General features: G+C 35.7%; 1 protein-coding gene across 1 annotated transcript in view; it reads left to right on the top strand.

Moving 5' to 3' along the window:
- The window catches only part of TTC27 (tetratricopeptide repeat domain 27), a 96,773-nt gene that overhangs the window by 29,699 nt on the left and 52,241 nt on the right, over positions 1 to 14,833 (top strand). Inside the window, exons 8-9 of the mRNA XM_058164227.1 lie at positions 153 to 265; positions 1,029 to 1,095. Coding sequence (XP_058020210.1) covers positions 153 to 265; positions 1,029 to 1,095 — 180 coding nt within the window. The remainder of the gene's footprint in view (positions 1 to 152; positions 266 to 1,028; positions 1,096 to 14,833) is intronic.

Raw genomic sequence — 14,833 nt, 5'->3', positions numbered from 1 at the left:
TCTCTGTAGCTTAGTCAAGTGGAGAATTTATGTTCCTGGCAAAGCTAAAATCAAATGCTGCTGTTCAAGATATTTTTTATGTTATTACTGCAACTTCCAAACAGATGAACAACTTTGGATGTAATTTATCACTTGTGTATATTTCCCCACAGAATTATGCTTTAGATGATGACACCGTACTAAATGAAATAAAGTTTGAAGAATCTCATCAAAACCAGATCCCTGACCTCTGTGCAGAAGAACTTGCTGTAATTCTTGGCATTTGGTAAGATGATAAACTTGGTTCCATCATTGTCATAGCGAAAAAGCAAAAGTAGCCAGGCTGGTTTTAAGAAAAGGCTAAAAACACACATCAAAGTAATATCTCTATTGGGCAAGGAAACAGTGTATAAGCTTTTGAAATCTCTAAAACCTCTTAAATTATGTGATGATAAATAATATAAAAATGTTGGGTATATCCATGTGTGTGGTTTGAGGGAAGAAGCTGATGTTGAAGCCATCAAACATGGGAGGAATTGAAAACGTTAATAATTAGATGCTTTTCTGAATCCAGAATGATTGGAATAAGGAATATATAATGGCCTATTTTTGAAGAGACAGATAGGAGGTTCAGATCTTTAACTATCGTGTGTAAAAGATGATATTTTGAGAGTTAGCACATATTTTGTCAATCTAGTCTTGGCCACAAGTTGTTGTGGTAAGAGCAATGGTTCAAGACTACTTTCTCTATGGATGCTTTACGGGGTGACTTGTGTGTCTGATGTGGGAGTGCTATCGATACTACCTTGAATTTCTGGAGGAAAGGCAAGATAGCCGGAACAAAATTAAACATATACATTAGTTTTGGTAGCTTTGTTATATGTTTTGAGCCTCTAATTAACCATCTGCAAGGATTGCAAACTTAGTACTAGCGCACGCACACACACACAAACATTCTTTCTTAAATGCTTAGCTGAATAGAACTAAATGTTTGGAATTTCAGAAAGCTACATGAATAAAAATATATTCCTTTTTTTTTTTTTTTACAGTATAGACTTTCAGAAAAACAATCCTGTCCATAAGCTCACAGAAGAGGAGCTGCTTGCTTTTACATCAGTAAGTAACTGACCAGTTTTTTTCTTCTAAAAATGTTTTCATGTGTTTATTGAATGGATCACATATTGATTTACTTGCTGTTTCTCAAGCTTTTATGTACATGGGGAATATTACATAGAAAGAAGCAAAGACCTACCTAATCCATTTTCTGGTTCCTATCCAGGTGCAAATACAAAGTCCACAGACAGGACATAAGTGTGCTATCTCCCTTCCATTCATATTTTCTCGCAATTAATATCAAGAGGCTTGCTGCCTTTATCCCTAGAGAATAATAGCCTTATTCTGTATAAATTTGTCTTTCTCCCTTTTTGGTCCCAGGAAATCTTACAGTAACATACTCCCCATGTCTGCTGTACTCTGTATGAAGATATTTGAAAGATTTAATTTGTCCTAAACCTTCCGTATAATTTCACATGCTTCTGTTGTGCCCCCATCTGTCTTCAGAGCAAGAGTTGCTTTGGCCATAATGATGTGAGATACCATATTCTGTATCGTCTCCAAATCCATAATATTCTTTTTGAGATTTAGTGACTAGAATAGTATAAACAGTGTCCCCAACATATATAATAAAAAATGCTTCTATTTGATCTTTTTGCTAGAACTTAAATTGTGTTACTGCCATAAATGCCTGTATTTCTGCTGCATGTATTTCATTAAACTGGTTTAAGCTGACTTTAAGTGAAATAGTGGTATTTTTATCCACTATTTCATACAAACAACTTTTTGTGCTTTGCAATTTGTTATGGGTTACACAGATGGAAACAGGCTGCCTGGCGAATTGAACGTTATCTAAAGTAATAAAATGGACTTTGCAGTGTTTCAGGCTGCATTTCTACTGTATTGACTATGAAACCATAATTTTATGGTTTTGGTAATTGTCTTCTCATACAATTGTTTTGAATAAATTACTGTAGTTCAGCCCTTGAATCCCTGCTGACCAAGACTACAAATTATGATAAACAATAGGGATTGATCAACAGCTGCTGAATTAAAACTGTTCTGGTCAGTAAAATATAGTCCATGCCTTCACAAAGTGGTTCCTTGGATCACTTTGACATGCTTCCAGAGCCATTTTATAAGGGTTGCAAGGCAGTTGTTTATGATACAAATTTTATGCCTTGTTTCATTTTATTTGTTTCTGAGAAAATAATAAAATATTAATAGAATATAAGTATTTATTAATACATCTAATATGTTAGAATTCATGACAGATAGCCCTTAACTTACAACAGTAATGGAGCCTGCAATTAAGTGTTGTGGTTATTAAATGGATTTTACAACTTTTTTCTGATAGTTGTAAATTGCAACTATCACTTAACAACCGATTGCAGCGGTCATTAAGTGAACACAGTAGTTGTTAAAACGAATATGGTGATTGTTAAATGAATCTGTTTTATTCATTGCGTGAATTTTGCTGAAAACTGGAAGTGAATACTGGAATCCAGCAAAAAACATCAAAAATCATAGTCATGCAATTGCAGGATGGTGCAAACGGCCGTAACGGTGAGCCAGTTGCCAAGCACCCAAAATGCGATTACATGACTGGGTGTGTGTACAGCCATTGGATCTTTGAAATTGGATTGTAAGTTCCTTTTGGAGGGGTCCATTTTAACTTTGAGCAGGCTTAAGTTGAGGACCATTCTTATTTTCAGAAATTCTCGTTAAAAATTGTTTATTTTCATGACTGAAATCCTGAAATACGTAGAGCAGGCTTCTCCGGCTACATTCTTTCCAGAGAGTGGAGGTTGAAATCTAAGTTAATGGAGAGGAGAAGACTGTGGAAGATGGATTTAATTTTTCTGAAGAATTGCTGAGTCAGGAATTTCTCTTTGTCTGAATTTCTAGCTATTCTATTGATATCCTTTTATTTACTCGAGGATGTGTAGGTAGACTATTTGTAAAATAGATCAGACAAAGAAAATATCATAAGGAACTCAGCTGATGAGTAGTTGCTCCATCACCATCTTAGCTCAGCCCCTCCTTACTTCAGGAGATATAATCAAGACCATCACCAGAATACAGGAATCCATTCTTCCCAAGATATACTACTCCTTATTATACTAAGAAGGCCTGATTAAGAATCTGGATTTATGAAGACTTGGTTGAATTTGGTACCTCAAGTCTTTTAGATTTGAGCACTGCTTTTGGGACATTCAGAGAAGAACTATAATCACTATGTGCATTTAGTGGCTGAAGAGCAGCTTTGAAATATGTTCCGCCACTAAATGTTCTGGATTTTCTTGAAGTCATTCATCTTTTTTGTTGGGGCAAATAGACTATAAAGGAAGCAAGTGGAAGAGTTTAGTCTGCCATCTAGTGGCTGATTGTTTTTAAAAAATGATATTTTACAGTAGTGTCACTTACTTTCCAAAGTATTAGGTATGCATGGTTTACAGGTTGCTAAGAATGGGCCATAGTATTCACTGATAGGTTTAATACTGAATATTTATTATTTGAATGTGCTTTATGATAAAAATGACACAAAATAGTTTTAAAGTGTCGTAGCTTTGGGTGAATTTTCTAACTCTTAATGCAATTCCGAACATTTGTCTCACCCGCAAAAGTAGAGTTAAAATTTCAAGCCCTGAGGTACCTTTTTGTCAAGAACTTCTTCAACATTTGTAAATTATCATTTGCTTGGTTTATAGAAAAAAAATCCCCCAAATATGGAAGGAGTATTGGTCAATGAAGTTAATGCAATGTTTGACCTCTTCTCCTCTATCAACATATTGTTATGTGTATGTGTGAGCAGGCATCTTCTCAGCCTACATGTGGATTCTTAAATCTGCAGGCTGGTTAGATGGTTGTCATACATTCATCAGATATCTGCTAAAATATACTTATTCTCAAGAAAGGAGACATTTCCCAATACTTTGAAGTAATCTTAGCATTGGCATTTTAGGTCAGAGTCCTAATAATCATCTATCATCTCAGAAATTCCTGATCAAGGAGTGTAGTGTATTTTTGGGGACCCACTGCATTTTAAAATATGCATTTGTGCTAATGTGTTGAATGCCTTCACTTGAAAACAGGCTGTCAAGTATTTACAGGGTATTATGTAATTTGGACTCTTCTTTAAAATATTCGTATCATCTGTGGTGTCTCTATAGTTGTTCTTGGTGACCTAACTTAAAGTAATAAAAACCTCAGCAGAACTATAACATTCTAAAAAAATTAAATCAGCTTCTTTTTTAAAAAAATGGTCGGTACTGTGTTAGATAAATTTTATCTACCATAGTACAAACCATTCATTCAGCAACTGGTCTAAGTTATAACATCACTGAAATAGGAGACTTATGACTGGTCTTCAAAGATTTGGCTGTTGCAACACTCCTGTGGTCATGTGATCGCAATTTGGGCACTAGGCAATTGGCTCACACTTGCGTTGATTGCAGTGTCCCACAGTGATATGACTTTTGCAACACTTCCTACCAGCTTCACACAAGAAAAGTCAATAGGGAAGCCAGCATGAAAGGTTGCAAGTCATTACAATAAGTTGTTTGCAAGCCACCTCTCCTATACTCATGCATTCTGGCTTGCCTGCTGGCCTACTTCCAAGGCACCTGGCCTGCTTCCAAGGCATCTGAAACTCGTTTAATAACCCAGATCCTTGCTCAGTAACAGTGTTGTGTCTGCACCCCCTGAGCCAGGCCCCCTGCCAGAAAGTGACTCAGAAAGTGAGGGGGAAGGGGCATCAGAACTTACCTCTGGAGCACCAGCTTCCTTGGCTCAGCTCCAGGAGCCAGAGGCAGGCCAGGTGGAGGAGATAACGAGGCCTCCGTCCCCTGACTCTTCCCCCCCCCAGACCATGCCTCCAGACCTGGCTGATGGCAATCTGGCCTGGCTGGACCCTAGGTTTCGTAGGCAGGAGAGGCGGGAACAACAGAAGCAGGGGTGAGGCAGGCTAGGAAGTGCTGAGTCATGGAGCCACACCCCACAGGATATAAAAGCAGCAAGGGCTGCTATACCACTTCGTGGCAAGCAAATCAACTGCTTAGAGGGAGAATTGGAGCTGAAGTCCCGTTTGTTCCTGGTTTGCTGGCTGACTCATTGGCATCAAGAGAGATAACAGAGACACTTGGCATACGCTCGCTAGTTTGCTGCCAGAGCTGATAGTTGCCAGCTAATTAAGTCATCGCTCGTGTCTCCCGGACTGCGGAGCGGGACAGATCAAACAGTCATGTGTCATCACACTTTGCAACTGCATTGCTTAGTGATGAAAATTCCAATCCCTATTACTGTCATTAACTGAGGACTACCTATATTTCCTGCTTCAATTGTACACAAATAGTCTCAACTAATAGCAATAGCGCTTAGACTTATATACCGCTTCACCCTGCTTTACAACCCTCTCTAAGTGGTTTACAGAGTCAGCATATTGTCTCCCAACAATCTGGGCCCTCATTTTACCGACTCGGAAGGATGGAAGGCTGAATCAACCTTGAGCCAGTGAGAATCGAACTGCCAGATTGCTGGCAGTCAGCAGAAGTAGCTTGCAGTACTGCATTCTAACCACTGTACTAACCACAGCTCTTAATAGTAAAATTTCTCAGTGGAGACTTTCTAGAATTACATTCATGTTCAAGAGAAAGCTCTTTCCCAAGCTCTGCTTTACAGATATTTTGGATTATAGCTCCAGAAGTACAGTCCATCTACCTGACTCAGATTTTCTGAAAGATGCTGAATACAAATTCTTGGACTGTACAGGGTTCTTCCTTTGGCCACAGTTTAAAACCAACATAAGGCACATTCAAGGACAGGCTTAACAGATGGATTTTGACAACACTAGAATACTACTATCACCACAACAGCTGCTTTTACAGTTGCCCTTCACTTCAAAAATAGCTTGTTTTGGGAACCTCTGAGAGGTTAGCTCAAAGCGGCTATAAGTGAAAATGCAGAAATGCAGATTAATTAATAATTAATATTAGCCTTTTCTGCAGTTTCTAAAGCATTAGACTATAGAGGAGAGGATGAAAACTGTTGTTTTGGATAAATTCTCTTTCATATTACAAGTTGCAAATATTTGCTCCTCAAATATTTTCAAGATATAGAAGAAACATGTAACCATCCTACACTGAAATAATTTTTCTGTTCATCTTTTGCTGCTTTCCGTCATTTGTTTGGAGGAAAGTAAGAAAACATTACAAAATCAGAAAAACAGGATTAATTTGATCAAGGAAGTGGCATGCTGTCAAAAAATGAAAGAATACTGTCTGGTTTGAAGGTGAAAACCTTCCAGATGGTAAAGCATGCTCTGCATTTCATTCTTGTTTATCCTTATTTCTTATAAGTGCTCAGAACATGTTGGCGTAAAGAAAGGAGAAAGGTCATTTCATCCTTTTTCTCACCTCTGCACCTCATCTGATCTAACACATCTCATAATTTCCCCTATGGCTCTGGCTTTGAAGCTTGAATTATTTATTATAGGCAAGTTAGAAGGAAAATGGTTTAGGGTTGACTCCAAAGAACCATGAACAAATTAGTTTTTAGTGCTGTCGTGAAAGAGCTTGTATAAGCACTTGCATGCTTCAACTCAGAAAGCTCAAACTGCCCAAGGAGCTGCTGATACAGTTCTACAGAGGAATTATTGAGTGTCATCTGCATCCTCTATAATTGTCTGGTTTGGTTCTGCAACCCAACAAGACAGACACAGACTTCAGAGGATAATTAGAACTGCAGAAAAAACAATTGCTATCAACCTGCCTTCCATTGAGGATCTGTATTCTGCATGAGTCAAAAAGAGGGCTGTAAAATATTTACAGACCCCTCACATCCTGGACATAAACTGTTACCCTCAAAACGATGCTACAGAGCACTGCACACCAGAACAACTAGGCACAAGAACAGTTTTTTCCTGAACGCCATAAAATAATTTCCTCAATACTGTCAAACAATTTACTAAGTCTGCACTACTATTAATATTCTCATCATTCCCATCACCTTCCACTTATGACTGTAACTTTGTTGCTTGCATCCTTACGATTTATATTAATTTTGATTGTTTCCTGATTGCTTATTTGTACCCTATAACTATCATTAAGTGTTGTACCTTATGATTCTTGATGAACGTATTTTTTCTTTTATGTACACTGAGAGCATATGCACCAAGACAAATTCCTTGTGTCTCCAATCACACTTGGCCAATAAAAATTCTATTCTATTCTATTCTTTATTTATCTTGACATCAGTATATTGCCTAAGTAGTAGCATCTAGACGAGTTGGCTTGATTTTGAAAAATCAAACTATATAAAACGGAAAAAAAAATTGAACTTTGTTATTCCTTAAGCAGGACATGACTAGGAAATACCGATCTGTAGACAAGTAAGATAGTTGCTAAAAAAATGATGACAATCATTTTTTTATTCTTGCAGAGAAAATTCTATGTCCATGAATCAAGCTCGATTAAAAGGAGTTATTAATACTATTTAAAATAGAATAATCTGTAGAAGTTCTTTTGCAATAAAATTCAGATCTGAATTAGCCAATTCTTATATTATTATATTTCTTTGTGTACTTTACAATCATGGTCAGGGTACCCTGAATTAAAAGTTATTCAGAAAATATAACAATCTATTCCCTGCAAAGTTGATATGATATGGATTGTTAATATAAGGTGTTCTATTATAGTAAGTTTTATGAAGGAGGGACCAGCGAACCTTATCTACCATCTTTGCATTCTGTTGGTTTATGCTTTATTTCCTTCATCTTTGTTATACTTTGTTCTACATGCTGTGCCAGTAAAAAAAAAAAAGTGGCAGTTTTATACTTTACAAATCTTAGCAGTAGAACATTTTGGTATGTGAAATAAGAACTCCTCAGATGAAACTTTTAGTTTCCTCCCTCTTTTCATTCTTTCTTTCCATCTCAGTGCTATTTTTTCTGGCAGCCTTGTTAACAACTGGGTGGTGAGTGCCCAAAGAGATTGTCTCCCTTGCTTGTCTTTGGCCAGCTGTATCTTCTGTGAGTCATTTGGTCAGGAGGACTGAGTTTTTTATGGCACAAAAGCAGGATTACAACAGATTGGTGTTTGATCTGGCATATGATTTTAGAATACTGAAACAGTTTGTTCTATAAAATGTCTGTTTTTCAATGTTTCATCTTAGTTTACCTAGCCTGCTGTGAAACTATAAGCTTATATGTCCTGTCTTGAAAATTGACATCTTACCGGGATACGTGAGACTGAGTCACATATTTATTATTTTACCAAATTACCATTGGTGGTCTATCATCCATCAAATAGTCAATTATTTCAGTAATTGAGCAAAATGTACATAAAGTTCATCTAGGGGAATATATTTCTTCATATTGAGATTTTTTTTTAAACTGACGAATGTGACGATGGGTCCACAATGTATCTATTCATCTTCCTAAGTTTTTAATTCCATTATCTGTATTATTACTGTGAATCACTGAAACAAGGAATATTTTGCTGGAGCTACTGTGTGAAATAGCAGATTTGTGTATTATACTTCAGCGAGTGACAATGACTGCTTTCAACATGGGGAATAATTAGCGCAAAATTAAAATTAAGGACTTTATCACAAACGTAAGCAAACGAAGGAAGAAAAAGATTGTTAGCTTGAATTTCCATTATCGCATACATTTCTAATCCTTCTAATACTAGAGAGAGAAAATGTCAAATGTGGGGAAAACAGGATATGCTAGGTAAGGAATTGATTGATTATGGGCCATCAAATCAGTGTTAAATTTTAGTGATGGAAGCTATGAAAATTTATATCAGAAAAACTGTTGTTTATGGAGAGTTTGTAAAATACCATAAATGTAGGTATTTCTAGCTTCACACTTTGGGGGGGGAGGGAAGAATAGACTTAAGCCTCTTGAAATTGGTTTTGGAAGAATAATATCCAGGTACTATTTGAATTTAATAGATTCTTATGGTAGTGATGGGAAGACTGAACAGTTATAACAGTTAAGAATAGAATAGAATAGAATAGAATAGAATAGAATAGAATAGAATAGAATAGAATAGAATAGAATAGAATAGAATAGAATTTTTTATTGGCCAAGTGTGATTGGACACACAAGGAATTTGTTGCATATGCTCTCAGTGTACATAAAAGAAAAGATACGTTCATCAAGAATCATAAGGTACAACACTTAATGATAATCATAGGGTACAAATAAGCAATCAGGAAACAATATTATATTAGGAAGCCTAAAGCCACAATGTTCCAGTATGAAATTAGATTTAAATAGTAATAACATTATTATGCTTAATTTGAGGGCTTTTCTCGGCAGTTTCCTGAACATTCTATGTTTCCTATGAAAATTCCACTGCTATTGGCTTGGAAACTAGCATCTCTTATATGTAGGTTTTAGTAACCTGCAAGACAGTAGAGTTATATACTGTAAGGAGTATGTGTTTTGTGTGGAACTAGTCATTGTATTCAGTTCGTGCCTTACTAAGGAAGAAAGTACTTTCCACTGAATTTATAGACCCGTTTAGTATTTATGTGTTGTAACCAAGAAAACTACATGGATTTAAACATGGATTCATCAGAAGTGATGCTTGAGTTAAAGGGAAACTTTACTTTTCACAATAAAAAAATAAAAATAAAAACGTATATGGAAACTAGCATGTTATAAATCGTAATTGCAGACCTGGACATTAAGAATGCCTCTAGAGCTATTCTTAGAAAATAATTTCATTTGTAAAGCTAACCCGCACAGAATTTAAATAAGACATAATTAAGGTAGGCAAAATAGAAACTAGAATCTGAAGAGTCTAGCAGCAAAATACCTCACCAGGTTGCCTTCTGATAAATATGTATTTTGTGAACTCCAGTTTGTGTAGGTGCCCATAATGTGCTATTAGAAAAGTATAGCTAGGAAGGCCTAAAATGCCTTTGTTATTCCCATGATCTCCTTCTAGTTCTGTTCCTTGGTCTCACAATTTCCTTAGGTACTACTGCCAGCTTATCTCAAATACCCGTTTAAATAAACTGACAATATCCCCTGTTAGAAACTCATAGGTTCCTATCATGCAAGTCCCCTTTTGATGAGAGAATGGGATAAAATTATGATAAATAATTATAAATGCAAGGAGGAGATACGGCTTGCACCAAAAGTTTACAAGTAGAGGTTGAACATGAAATATGGCTTATTTCCTTGGAATGCATATGCGTGTAGATTTTTCCAGTTGACTGTCTGCAAGACACACAAGAACCTTCTGTCTATATTTCAAAAAATACCACTTAATTTTAATAGTTTTAATATGATAGCATTTTCTTTCTAAACCCATAGCTTCGTTATTTTATCAGTAAATTCACGAAGGAATAAATCTTACATTAGTACTTGAATGGCGTTCTATCAGACGTTGTTATGCTGCCAGCTATTATCTGAAATTCCCTGAACACTGACACTGAGAAGCTAAGCCCTTTTCATAATATTCCAAATTCCTGATTTATGGATATTGAGATGAGGCACTCAGAAATACATACTAATGTATTATTATGTGGTATGGAATGTTATATACGTCCCTAGTTTAAGGATTTGGTCCAATCACCTAATTGAGTATAAGGACAGTGTTTCAATCAAACATAATTGAAACAGTTTTTGGCACCACACAGAATAAATGATATGTTTGAAATAAGGTACATGTGAACAGCATGACTCTGTTCTAGCTGAAGGGAAAAGGGAAAGGCCTGTTTTATACTTAATTCATTACTAAAAACCATTTTTAAAGCGAAATAGTAAAGCATATCTCTTTTTTTATGTAAAAATGGCTAATTGCATATCTCTTTTGATTAAGTAAATATTTGATTAAATAGATAAGTAAGTGTTGAAAACTGGACAAATTGTCCATTCTTAATAGTCTAGTTTCTATACTAGTTAGCTGAGAAATAAAATAAAAATATGTGCAGTGCCTCTTTAGCTTCTGTCAATGCCCATAAACTGGGTATGGATCTGGCTGCCTAGGAAGGATTTTAGAAGTCCTTGAAAGAAAACCTCCTAGTGATTATTGAAATAAGCAATCATTATTTCAAAGATTGTCAAGAGTTAACAGTAAATGTTTCTGTTTAGTTGAGCTTGACTTCTGCTGAGTTCATGGCCACCTCCATTGATTTGTCTTGACAACATTGGCCTTCTCCCTCGGTTGTTTTACATAGCGAACCGAATAATGAATCTGTACATAAGAACAAAGGCATCTATCTACTTATGAACAAGGAGGAATTCAGCATCGTTTTGAAAAGTTCCTGTGTCGGAGTGGATATCCTATGTATGTGGAGTGGGAAGATTCACATATTTAGGCAGTGAATTATAATGAAAAATACTTGGCTGCCATAAATTTAAGGTGTATGTAGGTTAAGCCTATCATGGGTTGCCCATAGCCATTTAAAAATACATTCCTCGGAGCTTGAATCTTTTCCACCCATTTCAGGTGGGGGTTGCATGAATGAAAAATTACCTTGAGATTTTCACACTTGCAGAGGTATCGGGTGTTGTTCCTGTACAGAGTGGAGAGCAGATTTTTTAATTCTGTAATATCATGCAATGGATACTGGACTGTCACCACAAGACAATATGTCTCGCACAGGGATAATAGTTTTCACAAATGTGCCGTTTTACTCAGCAGAGCCCTCCCGTATTACATCCTCAGCTTGGTTCATTATTTCTAAAGACAGTTGCAGAATGCCCAAAGATTGATCGAATATACTGAGCCCAGACTATTTGCTTCCTCATCTTCTCACTGGAGGGAGTAATAGGCAGGTAGAGGATGACCATATAGGGTAAGAAAGTTGCAGGTCACTGGGGAATTGAGTGGGATCAGTATCAGATCTGCATATTCGTGAAATGTGGCGAAATGTGCTCAAAACATCAGGTCACAGATACGTGGAACTGAATGTTGTGCATAATGAGTTCAAGTCTATATTTATCAGCTATAGATTCAGGAAACCTGCACGTACACATCATTTTCATTTGGATAAATTTACAAATGAAACCATTTGCTGAAAAAAAATGCTTAAAAAAAAAACCAAATAGGTCGCTAATCTGAAACTATTAGAAATATGTATTTTTTATCTATATACATTCAGATATTTTTAAAAAATTCCTCTTGAACTTTTTTTTTCTTTTCTTTTCCTTTTTTTTTTTTTTTTTTTTGCAGTCCTGGAATAGCAAGACCCTTTAGTCTAATCCACTGAGGCAATTCTTATGATTTATTTTTAATGATGTAATGTTAGAAGTCTGGCACAGTGGCTATAAGATTAGATAAAGCAAAATCTGGAAAAGCACTGTTTCTAATTAAACTGTCCCTTTGTGCAGATTAGGCTGGAGACTTAGCTTGGGTTTGCTTTTTAGCATCGAACAAGCTAGCTGTAGCAAATTGCACGCTGCTCCTGCTGTATAAAAAAAAAAGCTGTTTCAATGCAGGAGCATGGCTTCAGATGCAGAAATAGCAGCATAGTCTGATTCGATGTTAGTAGCATTTGTCTTGGGGGGAAAATAAAGTTGAAGAGTGCCCTTTTTCTTCCAGCACTGATATAGTTAAGACTTACCCTGCTACAGTGCAAAAACCTTGCATTCTAAGAGAACTCACTGAAAAGTGCTGCTCTGATTTATAATCCTTCGCAGGAAAAATGATAAAATTGCATCTGTGATATTTTCTAATAAACATGGACCTTAGGCGACTTAATTTAGTTAAATTGTCTCAATCTTGAAGAAGTCGGAACTATCGCTAATTACATATTTTCTCCATGGTTCTATCATATTTCTCTTAACTATCTGAATGGAACCAATAAAGGAGAATATTTGAGGTTCAGGATTGACATGACGGTCCTGGGTGCTCTCTGAGCTTGGTTGTTTTCTTGCAGACACTTCATTACCCAAACTAAGTAACATCATCAGTACTGAATGGAGGTTAGATTCTCACTTGATTTCATCTTTTAAAATGTCTAATTTTCTTATTACACTAAATTATATATGGTCATAATACAAGAGCCCAAATTACAGTATTTAATATTCGTTCCGTTCTACTTTATTTCCAAATGTATCTTATGTTATGTATTCATAAAATAGCTCTGAAGACATAAATCTTTAACCAACAGCAATTACTGCATTCATTCTGTGGAATATATAAAATCTGAATAGTGGAAATGCCAAATTCCCACATTCTTCTTAATGTTTATTTCCAAAGCTCTTACATGTGAGTTGTTCAAAGATGTAAATTAAATTTAAAAAATAGTTAACTCTAACCTAAAGATAGTTAAAGTAATCAAAGAACTGTGTGTATGTTTTTCAGTATTTATATACTATCCAATTATAAATGTTCCTTAGATAATTTAGAAGCATGAGAACTTGCTCAGGACAAAAAAAAGGGATTAGGGAAGAAGAAAATACCTTGAGAATCCAGAGAGGTTTATGGAGAGCTCTTTTATTGGTTTGTCTTTTGATCAGTTATTGTTCAGTGACTGCACATAGCAAGTATGGCTACCATTTTAGGAATGAAGCCAAAACCTGCTCTCAGAATTCCAGTTATGTTTTCTGGTTTAGTCTGCAAAGAAGATAAGCACCAACTTAAAAGTTGGTAGAAAGTCATACAGCCATGATAGGATGATATAATGGTGCAACTTCAGTTAAATCCCTAGATCGATCTTGACCACTAGAGAGCAGCAGGCAGTAACAAACAACCAGCCATTGATACATGGATTGTTGAGATCATTCTATGGTCCAGCACACAATCCTTTCTGTTTACAGAGAGAAAGAGAAATAAAGAATCAGAACATTTATGATGTATTGAAGATGGTCTATTTTAAAAACTCTTATTTTTCTAAAAAAAAGGTGCTTAATTCCAAATACAGTATAAAGTTATTAAAGTTGGATTAAAGACACATCCATTGAGTTTAGATTCCAAAATCAGCTAGTTGCATCACAGTATAGATACATATTTCCTCAATTCCAGATTACCATTGTTGTGATAAAATTGGGAAGTCTTGATCTACTTTGAATCTGGCAGTGGCAGAGAAATTGGACATCCAGAAATGCCCCCCTGGGATCCTACAAGATTTAAGATATAGAATATCTTTCCTAGTTTTAACTGAGAAACAGGACAATCTGGAGCTTGTAGGATTAGCTTCTTTATGACTGATGGTTTTGGCCAGTAAATTCTTCCCCAGTACAGATGCATGTTAAGATTAATAAAATTTGTTTCCCAAATGAAATAATTCATAATAATCTTCTCTTATTCATTAATAGAGGTTTCTGCCTCTACTTGATCTGTTAACTTGGCTGTCATCCTGCTGCCTAGATTAAAATACTTCTCTTCCTCTTACAAAGTCTATTAAAAGATAATTAGAAGGCCTAACCAGTCTAGAGACATGATCATATATTTTCCCTTTTTAAAAAGTTGAAAAGTTTGAAATAATTTTTCAAGACTTTCCTGTTCCATCCATCAGAATCCTAGGCATGGAAATCAAATATAGTGCACGTTATCCTCCAGACTTACTCTGGCTATAAAGCATATAGCAGAATATGACTAGCAAAAGATATGTGAAAGGATGCAGTCTGTGGTTACTGTTGATTGCTATAATGATTTAAATATTAGATGAAGGCTATAATATCATAATTCAGTGAATGCAATAAATATTGGATAGACTTTTATTTGAATTTTTTTACAATATAATAGATCTCTGGGTGATACAGCAGCTATCATAGTCCTCGGTCAATAAAAACACCAAACTGTCTATCCTCGGTCAGATTTTAAAGTCATATTTC

Source organism: Ahaetulla prasina, chromosome 1 (assembly GCF_028640845.1).
Source record: "Ahaetulla prasina isolate Xishuangbanna chromosome 1, ASM2864084v1, whole genome shotgun sequence".
In the NCBI taxonomy this organism is placed as follows: domain Eukaryota; kingdom Metazoa; phylum Chordata; class Lepidosauria; order Squamata; family Colubridae; genus Ahaetulla; species Ahaetulla prasina.
The sequence above is the reverse complement of the archived record's forward strand: the minus strand, read 5'-3'. Positions and strand labels throughout refer to the sequence as shown.